This window comes from Macrosteles quadrilineatus, unplaced genomic scaffold (assembly GCF_028750875.1).
Source record: "Macrosteles quadrilineatus isolate MER2022 unplaced genomic scaffold, UCM_ALF_1.0 Scaffold_8__2_contigs__length_117827958, whole genome shotgun sequence".
NCBI classification, from domain to species: Eukaryota; Metazoa; Arthropoda; class Insecta; order Hemiptera; family Cicadellidae; genus Macrosteles; species Macrosteles quadrilineatus.
In genome coordinates, this window is record NW_026542601.1 from 76,939,554 (window position 1) to 76,963,044 (window position 23,491).

Genomic DNA, 23,491 nt, shown 5'->3' on the forward strand with positions numbered 1-23,491 from the left:
CCAATTTAATTAATTTCCTTTTAGTTGGTATCTAGTCTAATACGACGTGTCGGTAATGAATTTTGGGGCATTTATATGTAAATATAACCTCGTATTAAGTATTAATGTATTTAATTATTTTCCTTTTAATTTACTTCTAATGTTTCTAATCCTTGGCATCAAAATCACAAAATATATTTTAATTGGGGTTATAAAATCTCTTTGGAACTTCCTTTTTATGTTGAGGCAAAACGGTTTATTTATTAATCACAACCTTTCCCAATAATTTAACAAATACATCTACGTTGCGAACAAATAGTGAATCTAACAAAAAACCACTAAGTGGTAACACTTCCCCCGCCAAGTCAGCAACCCAAAAAAGACAATAAATCACCACTTTTCCGCCAAGTAAAACAATGTAATGTATGTAAGTTTGGCAACTTGGCGGCAGACTTTTGCTTGTTTTTTTTTTTTTCATTAAAGTTACGTTGGTGGATAATTTCACAAATCAACTTCTCTAATTAATTAGTCCAACTAAGTATAATAATTTCGAGGTAATCAGTAAATATAAAACCATCACTATTATGATTTTATGAAATGTGACACAAATAAGGTCAAATTTTGTAAAATAAGCTCTCATCTAGCAATGTACTATTGGGAGAGATACTTGCTCAATGAAACTAATTTTATGGTATTTTTTAAAGTGATCAAGCAAAAGTCTGCCGCCAAGTGGCCAAACTTACATACATTACATTGTTTTACTTGGCGGAAAAGTGGTGATTTATTGTCTTTTTTGGGTTGCTGACTTGGCGGGGGAAGTGTTACCACTTAGTGGTTTTTTGTTAGATTGTATTTATTTTTGTAGAAAATTAACAGTTAAAAGAAAAATCCTCTTTTCTCTTATATATAGACCAGGGCACAACTACACATAAAATGCATTGGTGTTACATAAGTGTTCCGATAATTAAACCCGTATATCTAAAGACTAGTGTAAATTGAGCCCTTATTAGAGAAGTAAAAATGTAATCAAACAGATTAGGTTTGTTAGAAATAGCATAAGGCAAAACAAATATTGAAAAACTCATTTTTATCCTAAATTTACATATCACTTTTTACATTCACTTTTTTGCTTGTTTAACATACGTAGACGGATTTTCCCGATTGTTTTATTTGTTTTAGTGTATCAAAACATAAAACTAACCTTATTTAGTTAAATAAATTTTGGCAATATTATGAAGAAACAATGTTAAAACTAACCTTAGTACTAGTACTTCAAGTTCCTAGGTTTCATATGTTTTGATAAGTAGTATTAAACTGTTAAAAATGACGAGCTGCTGTACCAGTGTACCATCGGTACACTGCATTTTCCAATGGAAAGTATCGGGGAATATCACTGCTCTAAGTAATTTTATATAGTAAGTAGCTCAAATCATTCGGTATACCTGAAAAAAATACTTTATAAAAGTTTTAAAATAATTTTTCAGCTGATCCTATGAATTTCTCTAACATTTTAAATTAATTGAGATTTAATCGCAGCTGATCCTTCTTTTGTTTTGATTTTAATCCCATGTTATTTAAATGGGCCAAAATCGTACTTTGAGGGCTTGCCAAGGGTTTATGGGTCAACGCACCGACTTGTGACCCTCAAAAGGCACATCTACACGCTAAGGGCTTTCAAACAACATAAAAAACATTAAAATTGAGCCAGTGGTTTGTGCTGTAGGTCCGTCAACATTTAAGGAGAAGAAGGAGAACACGGAAAATTTGTGAATTTTCAAACTAGTTTTTCTTGGCTCAAACACAACCTTTTTTTAAATTCTTTTTTTTATTTTGCCAAGAATGATTGCCCCTATCCAGTGGATGAACAATTATTTTAATAGCTTTTGTTTCTTCAGAGCTATAGACGAGTAAAAAAGCCACTTTGTCACGTCATGTATATATACACTGCAGCAGCTGTGTACCGCTGGGGGACTTGGCGGGGCGGAACGCTGCCGCGTTCCTTAATTTACTTTTTGCTTAAGAATATTTTGTCTGCATTCAAATGAATTCTGCCAAAGGTAACCCTCGAAACCATTTTTTACACTCAAATTAACGAAAACGTGTTAAGCCATGTGAACTTTTTAACTCTGGAATGTTATCGTTAACTTCCTGATTGTTTTTGTAAGAAGTATTGTGTGTTCATTCTATATACAGGAGGAAGTGTCTTAAAACTAACAAAGTTAAAAGTGGTATTCACAAAGCAGTAAACAGTATAAAGCAGTGTTCGAAAATGAAAGTGATCAAGTAGCAGTAAAGCAGGTCAGGGTGATGGGAGTTTCCGAAATTCTTTCACTTAGTGAAATTAAATATCAAATCAGTTAATCTTTTAAAGAAAAGGGTATACAGAATATGAGTTTGGAGAATTTTAAAATTACAAATCTTTACTGTAGGATTCTTTATTTGATCCAATCAAGTACAAATCGTGAATGGAAATCCCAATAGAATTTCGGAAAACCCGTCAAGGATTCAATAATATTTTCAAACACGTGCTTTGTATTTTTTTTATTAAAGTACAAAAGTATTACAAATAATTTACAAATAAATAAATAAATAAATTAACAGTCTGTTTCGTTTGATTTGAAAATATTATTGTTGATGGAACAGTGGTGTTTGGGCAGTGTGGGCAGGTCGGGTCGTGGTCGGGTCTTTGGTATTATACACGTTGATGACGTCACTGTACAGTCCGCTCAAGCTAAAACAGACACATCAGTGTGAGATGTATAGTCACAGTCATAGAGTATAGACCACAAAATACGTCATGGCTAAATAATTATGTACATAAATGCACGTGGAATTGCCTAAAAATGGGTGCCTAAAATGAAAGTGCCTCTTGACCCCATGTTTAACTACCACCATGAATGTTATATGGGAACTTTCGAGATCAATGGTACACTCTGATACTGTAAAAGTAAATATAGCGAACAAATCAATTTACTAGGAATATACATAAAAGGACAAAAGATCGAAAAAATTAAAGTGAAAGTTTAATAATGACAAATGAAGGAAAAGAATGAATGTAATACCATTGACTTAGATCAGCGCAATCTGTAGGTGGCTCACATCAACTACAACGATTTTGATAAAAAAAAAAACTGGCTACAAATTTAACATGGGGATGGAATGTCTGGTTGTATTGATAGTCAAGGGTAATACGTTACAAGTAAAATGGCTATACAAAAGTATTAAAGGTAAGATGGAAACATGTGAATCGCAGTCAGTAAGGAACATTATGTAAACGTGTTTATTAATAAAAATGTAAATTTATAAATTACAATTTAGGGTGTATGAATAAACTAAAATTTCGAATGATGATTATTTAATTATATTTGTCAAAGCAAACCACAAGCGATAGAAAAAGAGAAGCACAAATTATACACACAAACTTGTAAAACCAACGTCTATAATACCATCATCATGAGGAGAAGCAAATAAGATTTAACATTTCATGCAAATTAATGAAATATTATAGATATAGAAAAAACATTCAACATAGTTGATTTACTTGTTGAGTAAAGATCCAACTTTCAGATTTAGTTTTATTACATTTACATAAAAAGGGTAAGAACTAAATAATAAGACTTTACCAAAAAATCGTAATGCAACTTATGTTAATATTTGAACTGTTATGAGGGGAAGTAAAATTGAATTTACATTAATTACAGTGCTGATTTATTTATGACTTTCTGTTAACTAACAAATTTTAGGTCTAAAATGTGTTTCAAATAGTAAAAATATTTTTGAAGATGATTCATTAAGTTCATAGAAATAGTAATTTGTACCATAGATTAAAGATTAGGCAGGTCTCGTTTAATCCACGGTTGTACCTATGTATTGTGTTTTATTATATTGTGTAGTGCAAAGCGATAAAAAACGGAACAGCGTGTATTTTACTCTATAAAATATATACTTGTGTAACATAATTTCAACATAGTTCGCAATTATTTTTATTATGACATACTGTTGGAAATTATCTAAACGTCTAGATCCATGATTCAAGTTTATTGCATAATGGTGTAATATTTATAAATATTAGTAATTTCGTAATTTTAAATCCTGAGGTAGATGTTTTCAACACGACGCTTAATTATTTCAATTGAGAATGATGACCCTAATAAAATAAAAAATGTTAACATCAAAAGTTAAATCAAACATGCAAACGTAAACATTTCCGTTTTAATTTGTCGAACAGAAATGAAACTGACAATCAAATAAATTGGTGACCGCTTGGAACGATTCACGCGAGGTGGAATTGAACTATTGACCCCGCTATAGGTAATGAAGTATGCATCGCACACTATCTCACTAATGCCAGTGTACACATGTCTATTGTGTGCAAACACAACACACAAACACACAAAACACAGACACAAACACAAACACGAACACGGCTTTGCATTGTTTTGCAGCTAAGCTGGTCCTACGTGTTGACAGTTGCAAAGGCTTTTAAGCAAACCTCTATGGTAAACAAAAAGTCACTGGTCTTGGGAGGTTTTTAAACCCCGTTTTGTCAACAATGGGGGACATTATTCACTTCTTAAGGTAAAACTCAACGATTTCTACAGTTTGAATGTTATGTAAAAAACTTGGTACGTTTCTGAAAAACATAAGCTTTAAGGTTTTTTTTGTATTGGGTGAAAAAAATAATTAGGCATTCGGATCAAGGCACGGAATAGAAAGATTTTGTGAAGATAGTTAAAGGTTTTTGAACTATACCAGCTTAATAATGCACAATTATGATTATTACCGATATAAATTATTGAAATATAAGACATTATGAAGTCATAGTAGTTAATTTGTTTACTTTATAATTTAAAAATAATACTCAACCATGGACCAATTTCACGCAGTTTATAGCTATGATGAGTTATGTAAAACCATGGACAAATAGAATTAAATAATTATATTTGTCAACGGTAAAACAAAACTGAATTTTTAGGCCTAGCCACATAATAAAAATATATTCATCTATTTCCTTATTTGTACAACAAGTTTGGAAACGAATACAAATTTATAAGCCCCTAAGATAGTAAACTAACTGTTCATGTCATACTTATTAAAACTAAAAGAAATGTAAATTATATTCAATTGTTTTTAAACTGAATGGTCATTTGTCTTAAAACGTCAGTTGTAATAAAGTAAAATAATCCATATTGATTGTAAAGCCGTAGTTAATATTATAATTAATTTCATCTTTTAATTTATCTTTAAACAGCATTGTAAAGATTAATTAGTTATCCTTACATAAATTAAATAATTAATACTACAGTTATCTTGTTAAGTAAACAACAACCGTGAGTTTTCTATTAAGAACATATCAGACAAAATTCCACAATAAATTAATCGAATTTTCATTAACTCTATCCATTAGCAAACAAAAATTCACATTAGTTAAATGGCTATTTACGTTCAGTGGCACAAAACAGAAATGTTAACATCGACTCTAGCGCATTCTGTTAATGGGGGCATTTAAATGGGCGGATTATTGAAAGCATGTTCAGCAGATCGCTATTGCTATTGCTGTATGTAAATGGCCGAGCAATCTGGGGTATTGAGTATTGGGGTGTAATGGATACTGATCCTGGGGCACTCGTATTGGACCGGGAAATGTATTATAGTACTGGATATGTTCGGTTGGTGTTTCTTTGTGTTAACCTCGTGTAAAGCGTATTTTGTGAAAAATTATTTAAAATAAATAAAACTTTACAATAATAGATAAAATAAATAATAATAATAATAATTAAATACAATTGTACAAAGTTTGGTTGATTATCTTTTTAAACAAGAAGTTTATCTAGGTACACATGTAAATATATGTAGGCTCACTAATACATTGTAGTACATGGTACTTTATGTTGTTAAATATTTCGTCATAACTGAGAAGTTGTACTTAATAGATCAAGTTTATCTGTAAATTTTACAATGTATTTTTTTTATTTCATCAAAAAATTAAACACTAAACAGATACGTCAGTGATTCAACATATTAAAAAAATAATTATGTAACAATTCCAATACCTCAATCTTGTCTATGATTATGTAAGGTATTTTCTAAATACATCAAGCGATAAAGGATGTAATTTGTCATGTTAAAAGGTAATATTTAAATATTTTAAATATATATTAATAATGAAGACTTTATATTATGTACTATGATTTCATGTCAGTATTTTCATGTTCAAACATTTCAAATAATGTTCAAATAATGTTAGAATCAGGTCATGCTCCGACTGTAAATTATAATTAAAGATAAAAGAGTGCCTTAGTAGTATAGTTGTAATGAGTGCCGTGGCAGTGACCAGTTTAGGTCGAGATTTTAGGATAAATTATTACCTTAATTGCAATAAAATCGGAATTGCCATTTCTATAGGAAAGTATACATGATGCATATTGTAATACTAACGATTAGTCTGTATTTTCTATCTGGTAAAATGTTGGAACTAGCTTTCTGAAAAATGAAGTCATGAAACCAGTGAATGGCCGGGTTGATTTTGACTCTCGAGTTTAGTGTAAACGAAAACTGAGATGAATCGCTAGAGTGTAAATAAAACTAAATTACATAATTTAAAGACAATCATCTTCGCTCCACTTTTCTAGACATAGAACACTTTGGCACTGAAAGGTATTTAACTATATGCGATGATTGCATTAGAGTTTTTCGCTGATGAAAATAAATATGTATTGGGATATTAAATTAAAAATAATGATTAAAGATTTAATGTTAAATGTCAGCTGATAAATCTTGCTACTTAACAACTCTGCTACAATGCTGCCAAATATGAAGCAAATGTTGCCAACTTCTCAACTTTACATGGTCACAGCCAAGTGGTTTCAAAGTTATTTTAGTGTAGGCTACCGTAAGAAAAATGTACACATTATATTACCGTTAACATATTAAAATAATGTGGTTTTCATCCCACAACTGTAATTAATTGTAAAATTTAAATTTAAATTATTAATGTAATTACTGCTATACTTTATCCGATTATTTTATCTAGGCTAATTTTTATTTTAGATGTTAATAGCAAGTTTTTAAGACATATGAGGATAAACACTAAGAAAGATAAGAGAGTATTTTTTGTAAAATTGGTTCTCGACTGAAAATGCCGAGTTCCAGCTCTCAGGCACGAACTAATATATTTCATAAGAGAATCGCCTGGCGTATTTTCAGTAGCGTGAAAAATATATAACTATTGCAGCATTTAAAGTTAGACGATTAAGTATATTTTTGCTGCAGTTAAATTTCAATTTAAAGTATATCTGAGTTTCTAGCATAGAACCAATTAGGTAAACTTTACAGTCTACATCGTGGTCTCATGGATAAGAGATGCAACCACTTTTTTAAGTCACGATCTTTTAAACAATGTTAATATGAAATTTCTACTGAAGCTTAGAACCATTGATAATTTAACCCCTTCAAAATATCCCTACTAAGCAATTTTCTTATTGAATATTAATAATAAATTGTACTTAATATTATACTGAAATAAAATTCGTACCTCCAAGGATGTCGTCGAAGAACCTCTCGAAGTAGTCCTCATCGTCGTCATCATCGTCGTCGTCATCAGCCGCGGCATCATCGTCGTCCTCGTCATCATCGTCATCATCATCGTCTAAACCCAGGTCGACATCGTCGTCATCGTCGTCATCATCGTCGTCGTCATCGTCATCCTCGTCAGGCGCGGCAGGGGCGGGGGCCGGCGCCACGGGGGCGGGTGCCGCGGCGACTGCCTGGGCAGGGGCGGCCTGGTCCCCCGTCACTGTGCTCTGACGGCCCGCACTGACGACGCCCTCGGCGTTGATGATGGGGGTGCTGGACACGGCGACGGCGAGGGCGAGGAGCAGAAGCCACCGGATCATGATGGGGCTGGAACACAACGGAGGGTTGAAGACTCCAAGGGACGTTGTGGAAGTGACAAGACATTCTGAACGTGTACACCCCTTAGCATTGTGGAGGATGAAGAAACAATTAGATATACAGTTATAGTAAGAGTTATTACCAAATTGGTATAGAGTGGTATAGAGACATAGCGTCCTTTAATACAATGCCGCAGCGTGATAAACTTGGCAACGTCGCAGTCCAGGCCTATCGACACAGGTGCATTCATTTATGAAGCGTATGTGCAATTCTAATGTTTCTAGTTTGTCATCACTGTTATTTTTATGTCGAGTGCGGTGTTGTCCATTGTTTGGAAAGGCTTTGTAATGGAGGAGGCTTTGGTTTGAATTCAAATATGAATTAAGTATAAGAATAGATTGGAGTGAAATGTTGCGTGTAGCTAGGTTACTGTCTAAATCAGCTGTTTTTAACAAGAATCATTTATATATCGGACGATCACGGACAGCCTTAAAAAAACAGTTAACACTGAGAAAGAAGGGCGAATGAAGTATGCGTGAAAAAATCAAGATCAAAACGTAGAAAACAGAGGAATATCAAATTTGAGTAGGGTAATATTAAATCAAAATATAATATATAACATGGGCAAAATATTAGCAAATCTAAGCTAAACTAAACTGGGATGACGGTTGTAACCGATGAAGGATGAAATTTTATTGGCAAATGTAAAAATGCCTTGATAATATCAGACGGAAAATAAGATGATTACCTGATTATTCTGTTGTTTTGGTAAACGGGAACACGTATATTATAAGCTCGACGATATTGGTACTGTTATTGGTAAATGAAAGGGCAGTATAGCTTAAAGATATTTAAAGAGATATGGATATTTGAAAGAAACTATAAATATAAAATTTGAGACAAGTATGAAATAAAATAACATAATAAAATATAAGGGCTGTACTTCAAACAATTCTACAGTTTCAGAACTAATTAAAGAAGCAAAATTAAAATACCTTCGAAGAATATATAAATTTGCATCAAAAGGATGAGAAAATTTATTTTAGACTACTTAACTGCGCACATCGTTCTATTTAAACCTTATGCATTAAATACTCGTAATAGAGCGTAATATCTTAAGTCGATGTGATAACAAAAACTATGTAGACAATAAATTCAATAATTGGCAAGATTAAAATGAATAAGAGAGAATTAAAGTATTTTCAACGTAACATCGAAAAAGAAATCAATTGTGTATAATATATGACGTAATGCTGTAATCTAGACAAGTTTAAATAATATTACAAGAAGAGACTAGGGAAATTGCAAAACACTTACTACTGCAGTTGGTTATACAAAAATGTAATATAACCATATAACTGTTATGTGTTAGGTAAATACATATTCATTTATTATAAACTAGGTCAAGGCCACTTCTGAGATGGCGCCACCATATGATTTCGATTCACACAAATATCGTCACAATATTGTTATTAAATTAAGGTTAATATTTGTATAAAAACATAACTGTTAGTGTCAATTTAACTGAAGAAGACAGAATCAAAAAAGCATTCTCTTGAATTGAATATGAGTATATTGAATATGAATAACGACGTTCAAACAGTATCTACTTGTACAACTAGAACAGAACAAGAAACAACTTGAACAACGAGAAACAAAAACACGTCAGTTTTACTCTATGAAAATAGCCGTTGATTATAATCGAGTATCACTATCGTTGAAAAAATTAAACATCTCTAAGAAGAAGAAGAAAATTAGTTAACTAGGAATAATAATTATAAAAGTAGGTCACGTCGGGGAATATAATATGAGTACAACCAAAATAGTTAAGAACCCATAAAAACTTGGATCTGAGTAAAACTTTTCAGGACATCTAAACTTCTCGTAAAACCTAAAGCCTGTTTGATATGTGTTACATGTCCGGCTACGCTAGAGTGCACTAATGTCGTCTAAACGTTTCTTATTGTAGAGTAAATTACACAGCATGATCCTTACTCATCAAAATAATACCAGGACAAAGAAGGGGATTACGAACAAATCGTTATGTTTTATGTAATCGCAATGGCCAAGTGTTTTTATTTTAATGACACGTCTTCACATCCTAGGACGTTAGGTTCTATCCCGGAACTGTTTAACACATTACTTCAGGCTAGTGCTAGAGGGTTAGAGCATTATCACGGAGATAAAATCCATTGGTGATTGGCGGGATTTGAACACGGTACCTCGGGTTTCGAAGCCCCGAGCTCTACCAATAGACTAGTTCACTCCCCAATGGTTGAGTGTTAATATAATATGAAAGGAGAAAGCAAACAACAAAACTCCCTTTACCTATACAGGACAAAAGATATCTTAATTCGATATTCAGCTGATCCCTAAAATGTTGATTATATCGATCTGTTATGTAGCCTACATCTTTAGTTTCCATAATCCTTAAGTCGAATCTTTTAAAGTCATCAGAAATTATGACTGTTGTTCGTTTTAAAATAACGCCTGTAATACTTAGCAATTGCTCGAAATCGAGTAACAGGGACACTAGTTCGTTATAAATCAATGAAGATTTGTAGTTTTGCTATATACAAAATATAGTGCTGTAATATAGTTCTACGTATTGCATCTATGTATTTAGTTTTAATTACTTATTTGGATTTTATGGACATTTAACAAATGATAATTTTATTATAACTGCTAATTTAATGCTAGACAGTTTAGTAACAAACCATGCCTATGTACTACCATGCCTATGTACCACCAAGGTTATGTTCCGTTTCAGTAGCTCTTTGAAGGTTACGCGGACGCATTTTCATTTAGAAGCAATTACGTTAGCAAATATTTACTCAGCATATCAGTGGAGAAAGTAAAAAGTAGTGGGAAATTAAACTGATTTAAATATTCATTTGCAGTTAAGGGAAAGTTACGTGCGTCATTTACATTAACTGCTCTTGGTGTAAGGGAGCTCGTATCGAATTACAATTTTGAAATTAAAAATAATTCCACTCCCATTTAGCATGTCCGGTGTGTACATAATGATTATTAGCGATATTAATAGAAAGTATCGATGGTAATTTCGAATATAATAATCGCAACGCACCAAGAGCTAAATTTTAATAGTACAAAAGTAGTTCACTTGGAATACTAATAACAATTTTAAATTCAAATTAATTGATTTGAAACGTTAAATGAACTATCGTTCAAAACATGGAAAAATTTATTTTCTGCAACTGGGTCATGAAAAAAATTAGGCTACGTCTTTGTGAAGAAATTTACATAAAACATATACACATTAAGTTCCTCGTTATAGACGATTCTTGAAAAAAAAAACTAAAAAAAAAATTAATGAAAAACTGTAGATTGTATTCTACACTACATATTCCACAAGTAGGTTCTGTATCAAGGCACCAAGAATGTGTGTATTTTTCTCCCCACGTCATTTGTCTATAAGTTACTAGACTGTACGCCAACAAGCTCAATTATTTATTGTCAGAGCGGACAAAGCATGCATATCGCATATCGATGAATCGATGATTTTATCGTTTCGCCATCACGCAACCGTGGAATACATGATCTATCAATAATATTTCATATCAGGCCAGTGTATCATTATATAAAACAAATATCGTGTCGAATGTAAAACCTATAAAATATCAAATGTATTATTAAATAGTGTTTATAGACTTTTATTGGAAATGTACTATACCTTCTTCTCTCGTAACTAATTCTGTTCTTCATTTGTGAAACTCAAGTCTTATTGGTTAGATATTGATATTTCGGATCAAGTATATAGTGTCCCTGAACTCTCTACCGACCTTTTGAGGTATAATTTCTGGACCAAAGAACTCAAATACCACGTTAACAGTTTCAAAAACTAAAAAATACCCCTAAAGCCGTCATTTTGTTTTCCCACCAAATTATTTTCATATGATAATGGCTTTTTGGTGTTGAATTGAGATGTAGTGCATAGATGAATAATGCTAAGACCTATTTTATAAGAAAACATTATTTTGCATCATTTTTTGTTTCAAAATAGCGGCCATTTGAAATTTGTAAACTGGTAACCATAAGAAATACTTACATAAACAAAACTACTGTCGCAATTTTATATTTAGACGATTCTCTTACAATTGTAGCTATACCTCATTTTAAAAATCGGTTCTTAAATAAGGTATAAAAACTCGTTTTTAAGATACTGTGAACACCAATAATTGCACTCATGCAACAATAAAACAGCTGATTTTTAGCTAACTAGCAGTAATGTTACCGAATGACCACAGATATTGTTTCAAAACATGTGGTGTCGTCAAAATTGTAAGTGAATTTTCTAAATATAAAACCTAACGAAAGTAGTTTTGTTTACCTAAGAAGATATTACAGTATTTTAGCTAAGTTTAAATGGCCACCTTTTTGAAGCTTAACAAGACACAAAAATAATATTCTTTCGTAAAATAGGGCTTTGTGTTATTAATTGAAGCAATGAATCTCAATTCACCACAAATAACACTTATGAAATAAAATATAATTTTGCACAGAAAACAAAATGGTAGCTATGTAGTTTTTGAGTGATATCTTAACGTAACATTTGTGTGTGTTTTTGGTCCAGGAATGATACTGTACTTTAAAAGGTCGGTAAAGAGTTCAGGGACACTGTATTTTAGATATTATTATTTGATCATCATTAAAGCTTACAAAAAATTAGTGTTAAATGCGGGTGTCCTTAGTACACGCTCAAACCAGCATTACTATTTTAGGTTAATTAAACAATAGAATTAACCTTCATATCAAACAACCATGAAGGTATGGGAACTAGTACAGATAAGACCATCATCAGATACCATGGCTGTTTATAACTGTTTACTAAGGCCATACGGGTGAGATGTTTAGCTTGGAAATAATTTGGCCTAGTAATCCATACTTAACCTCTGGTCTATGTTTACAATGTGTTTATTTTATTTCATAGAAAGTCAGCTGTATGGTAGTGGACCTGAAGATTTTGACCGTTACTGATCAAATCAGCTGTTTATATTTTTCCATTGTTGTACTTTAAACAAGTTAGATTGGACAACCGAAATTTTTGTCTCAAGAGACGTATAGTGAAAGTTTAAAAAGGAATTAACTGTTGTAAAGCTAATAACAAATCTTTTCTAGCAATATGCACAAAATACTTAATCGTAATTGTACTACATTTCTGTAAGATATGCATTATTGTTCACTCAATCACTTTTCATCAATTGCTAATAGAATTAATTTTATGTAGCCAAACCTAATACACGATTTTAGTTACAATCCTCAAATAACCGTTGTTTTGGTCGATCTCATCAACAAACTAACATGAGGAGCGTTTGAAAACCACCGATTTTGTCAGCACCGGATCTAATTTAATCGTATATTCCTTGCATACGTCAAAACAATGTATGATAAATTAACTTGTCTTGATAGTAGAAGAATGATAAACTTGTTTTATAACAACATAGATATGTGATAAAACGAATGTAAATAAATTTGGTAGTTTAATTTAATTTTTATAAACATTTTCTCGTAACCTACAGTTTACTGCGTAAAAATTAGTATACAACAATTAATTTGGTTTGCATTATTACATTATCAACCAGTAAAAACACATCAGCAAAAACCTTACATCAGGGAATATACCGAGATTTAAATTCCGTAATGAAAACCTTCTTTAATAAACATATAATGAAAACCCCGGTCCGCTCGGGTTTTATAACATGCAAAGTAGTCTTCTTTGTTTACATTGCGTATTTCATCGTGGGGTCCGTATAGAAGTCAGAACTACATTATTACCTACAATATACGTATTTCTATTTAAAACTACAAGTTGTGGATTTCTGTACGTACGTTCTGTAAACATTTTGAATTAATGCATTTCCTCTTTTACCTTCTTTCAGTTAGAGATTGTGAAGTGATTTTATGGACTCATTACTACTCGCGCTTGAAAAATGCAAAACGGGAAAATTTAATATCGTTTGGCTTTATTGTTACATTTTGATTAATCCAAACACAGATGTATTTGATTGTTCTTCATGATGGCGTTGCGTGATATCATTTTAGTCAAATTAGACAAATTCATATCAATAGTCAGGAAGATGACTTTGCTGCTTTTGATTACACAATAGTCAATACTGATCAGATACCACAGTGAAAACTAAATATTGTAATCATCACATTTAATTTCAATTTACACAGATCACTTAATAATTTATAGTAATGAAGTAGATTGATATGTTTAATGCAAACAAATTGAACCATACGAGGTTTACATAATTAGTGACTAATGATTGTAGGAAAATAAATTTATTCTAGAGCAAACTCATTTTAAAATTATAGGCTAATTATTTATTATTATTTTGTTTGAGTTCATTCAAGTTAAATTATCTCTGTAGTATAGGATTAATGCATTCAATATTAGTTGGATAGTTTGGCTGGGTTAATTTTTTTATTGAAAACTATTTTTCTATACTTTCAAATAATATAATTTGAATGACGATTTTGATTATACATTTAGTAAGGACTCTTATATTATAGATTTTTATTTTGACATTATTTATCAAGAGTGCGGTTTTTAAACATCTGGTTTTACATTAGGTTTGAAAATTCTCAATATAAAGTCGATATTAATAAAAATACTCTGGTAGAATATACCGCAAAAGGTTTGGCAATATTTTTATAAATATTCTGAATCATAAATGCAATTTGTGTGGAACATTATTAGTATATATACCTTTTATCTGAGTTCAGGTTCAACAACTAAAATTTATTCTCACTCAGTATTTGGGTGGTACCTGATACCATTATATAATATCCACCTTAATTAAAATAGTTTGTTCTGTTTTTTTACGAAACAATATGGTCATTACATTCCAATTAATCTTGTTAAATTTTTCGTCCTAGTCGAAATATACTAGTAGATGTTCGTCTTACTCACACCCTACAATAAAGATTAATCCTACACAAAACAATGCATTAATTTGTTACGTTGATTTAAGCTCAAAATCAACTTCACTGCATAATTCTATAATTATGCAAAGATATAATTGAAGAATAATTTGATTTACCAAAGTTATTAATTAATTGTTATGAACAACATCATTTTATATACTAAGTCTCGAGGGTTGATTTAGTTACTTTAAAAAACAAGTTGTTGTAATGACGTCTAGGTTTTGTAGATTTTTTTTACAATTCAGTTTCCCTCCATAAAAACAGATTGGAGTGTCCGTTGACCCGTTTTGGAGGGTAACTCGGAACAATACTCGGATTAGCGGATCGATCTGTGGATTATATGTAAAACTGTTGTTTGAAGCGGCGTCCGCGTCGCAAATGGGAAATATAATTTTTTTATAAATTCAACATAAAAATGAAAATAACTTCCACTTTATCCACGCCCTTCGACTCGTAAACCTTGAAATAAAGCTTTACTTTAATAATTCATAAGACCTCGTGAAAAGCCCTTGTTATTTCAGCTGTATTTTATCGTTACAATTCGTTTGGGGCAAGTGAAAACTGTAAAACAAAGGAAACTTTGTCATGGAAAACTTATTTTCGTAAAAAAAAAACTCAGAGTAAAAGATATCTTATGGGCTTTTGTTCTCAAAATGATTAAAGAAATATAGTATAGTTGTAACGTGTTAAATGTGTATAACTCTCGTATAGCTAACTTAAATAAACATTATTTTCATCATTTATGGGATAAGCACACAAGTACGTTTATTGTCATACGGTGATCGGTAAATGTGTAACAACCATTGGGCTATTAACACAGGTAGACATAGTACAAGCTATCAAAACATTGGTTTTGTAGTACCATTTACTTGATCTGAAAGTACAAAAATACGTCAAATAACACTTGTAATAATATATTTACACTTATACTGTTTACTATATGATAAATATATTATTAGAGTGTTAATTGACGTACTGCTGTACTTTCAGTTAATTTAATAACACGTACGATGTTAATCAAGAAGTCATTTACTTGTTAATTTAATTCTTTATTGCCTTTTAATTCTTTAAACGATAAATAATAACTTCCTTATTTCATTACAAGAGTGAGAAATAATAATTTCCAGTATTTTATTTACTCTGACAAATAATGAGTGATCAACCGGATGTTTTCTAAAGGAGGAAGTTTTCCCCGAAAGAGGAAGTGATTGTTAATGGAGGTCTTTCCCCTTTCCCCTAGTTGAGTCAGCGAACCTCGTCAGAGGAAACCCAAGATCCGCCTGTGAATCTGTCCCCTGACTCACGGGACCGCTTGTGAACTGGTCTCTCAAGGGGAATTAGGCCTATTTCGTGGTCACCATTAACTGAGTTATTTAGTTCCGCTTGTTTTCAATAGATCCAACAAAAAGTTGAATCAATATACAGCGTTTATAAAAATATGACGTGGGAATATAACTGAATATACCTGTCTAATTAAACTTAGAAATAGATATAGTTCATACTGTTTCATATTCACAAATACATATTACTCATAGAATATATATCAAATAATCAACATATTGCAACTAAGGTTGCCGTCTATTGAAACTAATGCAGTCTACTGGTTAGAGGGCTTGGGTTCAAACCCCACAAATCGCCAATGGCTTTTACCTATGTGACACTAATGTAACCCAGTGGTTCGGAATCCACAGCTGAATGATAATTTATTTTAGAAAACACAAAAGTATACGTAACATGGGAGAGCAGAACTTACTCTATATTTACGACTTTCCATAATTAATGCTTAAACTATTAAATATCGATAGAAAATTTTAGTTAAATATATAGTTAAACTTTAATAATATATAATTATTAAGGCACAATATAAAACGGCTTAAAAAAAAATTAAACTATCCTCCAATTACCGTGTAGATATTTTAAAGAAACTTTATCTCAATAAACTATGCGAGTGAAAATATGTACGAAAAATTGAACACTTAGACACACCTACCATAGACTATTGGATACTGAAGTTGTATTAATAGTCAACGCTCCTACTTTCATGCTTATACAGTATTCCTACAACACAATGCATGTTATTGCTTTGACATTCAAGCGACGATAGCTTACTCTATGTAAACGATTGATAGCTCTATGCATTTTTAACACTCCGCAGTGCAAGGATGTCAGCTGATCGATCGAATGACGTCATTCTTCATTGTCAGTCGTCATAATGATGTAGTAATGATCACCGTCGTATCGATGGCCTCACTTGAGTACATCTTTGTTTGATTGACGTCATCAATTATTTACGGTGGGAATAAAACAGTCTGCGGCTCAATGGTCTTGTAAAAGTTATAAAAATTTTTATACGCCTTGGTAAAAGCCTTTATTACATTTAATTTACACAACAACGTTAAAATCCTATAGAATTTTTAACAGACAATTAATCTACATTGACGTCATTTAGCTATTTAGCGATTGCGTTTTTTATATGTGTCGTAGATGTAAATGGATTCTTTTATATTATTTTGGAAGTGAATTTTTGAGCCCTAACGAAACATTTGAATGATTTTGAAATAGTCTAGCGTCAACTATTACGATCAAACCCTGATTTAATGAACGAATTTTTGGAAACTTTGTTTATTTATTCTATGATTTTACTGTTAAATTCAACCATAGTTGGCCGTTTTTATACCTATGTTAAAATGACTTTATTTATTAAGTTTATGAGTCCAGGTAAAATATGACTTACCCACGAATTGGGTTAGTTCTTGTTAAATTACACCACATTTCCAATACCTAATTTCAGTCTACAACTAATTACTATATTTTTTAAATATTTATAGTTGGTTGGTAAAACATGTATAAGTAAATAATATATTTATCAATTTATGGTATTTAAATGCAACGAGGGTTTATTATGTTTATTAGTTATCATTGATCAAAATACATAAGATTTTTTTAGCATTGCATAGAAAGTGATGAGTTTAAAATTTAATCACACTGTTCATGAAGTTACTACTGAATTTTAAACTTTCTCAATAAACTTAGTTTATAAGAACTTACTACTTAACTGATACAAGTTAAGCAATTTGTTGAGTTTTGTTAACTTGTTAATCACTTTGAGAACAAAGGTTCCTTGTTTACGTTTGAACTTTTTTTAAAGACATACTTTTAGCAAAGTCAAAACTTTAAACCTCGTAACAAAATTACTACTGTACTGACAAATTGTAAGGAGAAATGTTTTTTGCAAAACCACTCTTAACATGTTTAAAATATTGTGTAAGAATTTATTACAACAAAGTAAAACAGCTTAAAAAGTTAGATAGCAACTTTCTACTTTGTTTTACAACCTTGCTAGGTACGTTAAAGACTATACATAAGTGTGTCTACTTATGGAAAAAAAATGGAATGATATATAATATTACATATAATGACAAATTGATTTTAACATTTGATTTATTATTGACAAGTATCTTATTATTATATTACGATTCATTTCATGTATATCGCAAAATCTGTTTTATCAACCAACAAAATATGTGCTGCTTCAGTAAATCAGTTAATACACAAAGCAAAACTAAGTACTCCACAATTTTTTTGCATTTTATAACTGAAGGTGTTACAAGTTTAGGCCTACTTACAAAGTCTGGAACGCTTCAAAAATGGATGTCTTGATCCGATAAACAGAACAAAAGCGATCAAGGGGAAAGCAAAGAGTAATAAAGCTCGGGACCGCCATAGAATAATAAAGCAACTTTCCAAAGCTAAACCGGTGGGGCGACCTAGTGGTATATCCTGGAGCCCATCCTCGGGTGGATTGACCCAAAACACGACTTTCACCCGCAGGATGTGGGTAAGTGACCCTCATTTTGGTTTTGAAAATTAATGGGACGCCCATCAACCTATGACCCACGTTGATAACCGAACAGTTAGGTTTTAATTAGATTCATCTCCTGTTGTGAGATGATTAAGAATTTGTTTACAAAGGAAAGCATACGACATTTGGGTTTATTTTTTCGAAGTGTTAAATAAGAATTCCATGTGTATAAATTCTTTGGTTTTTTAATTTCTCTTCATAGTCTTTCTGAAAAATCAATAAATTTTAGATCATACCAAGAGATAATATGTTGATTGCAGTATAAATATATCTCACTTGAGACGATTAAACCCTAGGTTACATCTTAATTCAAACTCCAAATCACTCGCTCCTAACGTCATTAAGATGATTAACATTTTAAAGCAGACAAGTAATGTAAACTTACGCTGTAATCAATGAACAGTGAAATGCAGAACTATTAATAAACAATAAACCCACTGACCTGACAGAAAGAATAACCCACTTTCGTTATGTAAGTCTAAATAAAATCGTTACTTATTGCAAGCATTTCATGAATTATCACGTTGTCCACTAGGATTATTTAGTTTTGAATTTTAACAATCAAGCATGAATCTAATATTTTCTATAATTAATTGTCATTGGCACATCATCAGGAATTGTCATCTAATAAAACAACAAATCATTAATTTGATCGGAAACCACATTCGCATAGTAATATCGAGCTGATTCGTAATTAAATTTCATATTTACAGGTTTAATTGGCAATTATGAAACACCCAAATAACCGTTAGAGGTATGTTTGTTAGAGGTACATTATTAATTTTCTATGTTTTTTAGAGTAGAATCAGAATTAGAACGAATTTGTTCATACGCACTAGTCCCATAATTACTATGTAAATTATTAGTAATAACGAATGCACTCTATACAATCTACATAATTATGATATTCCTCAGGATTAAAATTTCTGTGTATACATATCTGTTTTCACTCACCACGAATCTTAACTTTTGATGTTTGTTTTCAATATTTGAATATTTATAGTGTATATACATATTTAGTGTTTACTTTTTTATAAATATTTCGAAGAGAATTAGAAAAATTAGGTGGGAGGCGCGAATTGTAGTGATAACTTAATCCAAATATCTAGGCCTACATCAACTAAGGACGATTGTACAGATAAATTACGAATGTACATCGTTCATGATATTTATTTATCTCACCGGGATACAAAATTCGTATCTGTTTTTGATACGAATATCTCTAATATTATGATGTTTGAGTGCTAAAGAGTCACGAAAAATGTACGAAAAAATATTTAAATGTTGTATACGTTATCAAATGATTGTTTTACTTGATTTAATTCATACTACTGTATTAATAAATTATCATGAATCCTTACTAAGTATTAATAGATATTATATATGAAATAGTTTACACATAGTTTTTTGTTTCCATTATTTCGTATTAATGTTTGTTAGTCAGCTAATCTTACAAAATTTGCTCTCGTGCATCAATAACTTTAATCATACACAAATGCAAATGACAAGCACATTATTTGCTTATTTTCTATTTTTGGTTTATTTTTGAATAAAATTATAATTACTTTATTTAAAACTAAAATATTGCTGTGTATTTTATAACCAATTTGTTTATAAGGTACAAAGATTGTTTTATATAATTCTTTATCCAGTCCATCATTTAAAACATTAAACTAATAAAAAAAATTTAATTTTTTACTCACCTTCCGAGCGGGCAGTAAACTAAAAGAGGAAGAATAACACAAAACTATTTAGTCCACAGACACGTGATCGAGGAGGCACTGTCAACGCAGAGTATCAAGTAGGCACTGGGCGGCGACGTACGGATCTGGGCTAATATAGCAGGCCGTGGTGACCTGCGCAGAACAGCTGCGCAACAGTCCGCGCGCATCCTTTGATTATAGGTTAGATTTTAGACTTCAATACCCATAGGGGATTTTCGCTTTTTAATTTAGTTGAATCGTCATGGAATTAAATAAGAATAATATATATTTTTATGTAATGTTTATTTTTTAAAGTATTGTGTAAAATAAATATATTTTGTAAGGTTAAGTAGTTTTCCGATTAAATATGTTAAAATCTAAAACTCAAAATCGGCTTGTAGTAAATCCGTTTTAAGCAATTAAAGAATTCACGGACCTCAAAATAGAAATTAATAAAATTACTAGTTCAAGTAAAATTTGCATACTATAGATTTAGAACCCTCGACTCTATGTTAAACATTAACATATCTGTATCATGTTTATTTTAATGTAACATGACAATGTCTATTTCTAGTAATTTAATCAATGGCAATAAATATTTTTATTTTTTCTTATAATAGTTGTGGAATGGAATAATTTATAATAAATTTCCTCCGATGATTACTGAAAAAAGGCTTCATAACCTCGCTAAAGGAACGGGATCACGAGATAAAGTTATGTTAAATAAAAGTGTATTTGTTTGTTTTAATTTCCTGACTACACAATCCTTTTTTTCAGTCATCATAAATTAAGTCAAATAGACAAAGATGTTACTGTACTTAAATATACTAAATATTGCTACAATGACTAGTATTGTTTGTATCTCGTTTACTGCCTCTTCCGGCGATGATTTACAAAGAGTAAAATTATAAGCTTGGTGAGGATATATTTAAGACACACTTATTTCCCATTACAATTGTTTATAATATTTATTAATGTGCTATTATAAAAATTATTTTGGAGACTCCTATACTCTAATACGGGCAAAGCCTGTTTGTCTGTCAGTCTGTACTTTATTCTCAAAACCCAGCGGGAGGATTTTGACTAAGTTTTGGAATTAACTACTTATAGCCTTAAAAACGTGATTGACGAAAGCCACTGCCTCGGGAAAATTCGGATTTCGCAACACAAATCTTTAAAGAAATTTTAGAATTTAACATTGGCCTTATGGGTTGCCAAGTAACTATGTTGGTTGAACAAAATAACAAGTAATATGTTAAAACAAGTTTTCTAATGAGATAAGATGAACACAAGATTAGGTAATTAAGTTAAAAATACACTTCTGGAACTATAAAATATGTATTGGCGCAAACAATCTCTGGATAAGTACAGGGTGGGGCAATGAGAACGCCACAATTTGTTTTAGCTGTCACATGTTAATTGTTGCAACAACGAATGATCAGCTGTGCTTAAAACATCAATTAAATTATGCCATTTTAGTAAATATTATGCCCGAGGCTATGAACACTGAGATTTTCATGTGCAAACCTATTTTAAAAATAGTGGTTCTTGTGCAAAAACCCAGAGATTGTTTGGACCACATTCCATCCTTGGTCAACATGGCACTGTTCCAGATTGGAAAACAATGGTGAACTGGGTAAAATTATTTAGGATAAACGCATAAACACTAAAAATAATCGGTGGGTGCCGCAAAACTCTTTGTACACCAGCAAATGTTGAAAGAGTGCGAGTCGCAGTAACTCAATGTCCAAAGAGATTTGCCAGGAAGCTGTTGTTGTTGAAAGCTTTACGTTGGCTCCTTTTTTTTGGAAGGGGGGGGGTTTCTAATAAGCTACTTGAAGTTCGAGGTTTTTCAAAGTCACCCCACAGTTTGCTTGAACCGAAGCTAAGAATTGTCCACAACGTAAAGCTTTCAACAACAACAGCTTCCTGGCAAATCTCTTTGGACTTTGAATTACTGCGACTCACACTCTTTCAACATTTGCTGGTGTACAAAGAGTTTTGCGGCACCCACCGATTATTTTTAGTGTTTAAGCGTTTATCCTAAATAATTTTACCCAGTTCACTATTGTTTTCCAATCTGGAACAGTGCCATGTTGACCAAGGATGGAATGTAGTCCAAACAATCTGTGGGTTTTTGCACAAGAACCACTATTTTTAAAATAGGTTTGCACAACAAAATCTCAGTGTTCATAGCCTCGGGCATAATATTTACTAAAATGGCATAATTTAATTGATGTTTTAAGCACAGCTGATCATTCGTTGTTGCAACAATTAACATGTGACAGCTAAAACAAATTGTGGTGTTCTCATTGCCCCACCCTGTATAAGGGCTTAAACATATTTATTTATTTTCCTCAACTGATTCTTTGTTTCATTCAAATTGGACATTGGGTTTGGTTGCTAAAGATAATTTTCTTACATTTTCATTTTGACTCCATCACCTAAATTGTATACCTTGTCCACAGCAATACATTTTAAAATTACGATTTGCTTGTATGCTTTGTAAAGAACGTTGGTGATTGAATAATTATAACAATTAATCTAAAACGTCTTATTTACAGAATTATTGTAAAATAGTGGTAACCATAATTCAATTAAATTAAATTTATTGTTTTATTTACTGTCATATTATTTATTGCTATAGTTATTGTTACATTAGCACTTTAGTGAAGCATTAGATATTAATCATGCCTGTAATATCCATGTATATTATTGTAAAAGGGTGTAACCATTGAGAAATAAATACTGTACATTAAAGTAGTGTTCTTTCAAACGGTATTTCAGAAAAATATCCGTGGTTTTAAGACTATTAATTACTTTGGTATTATGACCTCACCTAATAATCCTAACCTAAGGGTGGACTAAGTTTTAGGTTAGGTTAGGTAAGGCTAGGCTAGGTTAGGTTAGGTTAGGTTAGGAATATTTTCTTATTTAAGCTAATTAATCTTATTTGGAAATCGATTTATCGGTGTGATTGGTATAATACCAAAGTACCAAGACTTTTTTAATCAACCATGGTATTTAAAACAAAAGTTATATGAAAATTGAAATACTTTACTACAAATGGGGTAGTAATTGTATAGACTACCGAAAGTATTTC

General features: G+C 31.4%; 1 protein-coding gene across 1 annotated transcript in view; it reads right to left on the bottom strand.

The window, feature by feature from the left end:
- The window catches only part of LOC129000488 (protein PFC0760c-like), a 48,431-nt gene extending 27,946 nt beyond the window's left edge, over window positions 1-20,485 (bottom strand). Inside the window, exons 1-2 of the mRNA XM_054427450.1 lie at window positions 20,389-20,485; window positions 7,514-7,881 (exon numbers count right to left, since the gene is read on the bottom strand). Of these exons, the coding sequence (XP_054283425.1) occupies window positions 7,514-7,874 (361 nt within the window). The 5' untranslated portion in view covers window positions 7,875-7,881; window positions 20,389-20,485. The remainder of the gene's footprint in view (window positions 1-7,513; window positions 7,882-20,388) is intronic.
- Between the last annotated feature and the right edge of the window lie 3,006 nt (window positions 20,486-23,491).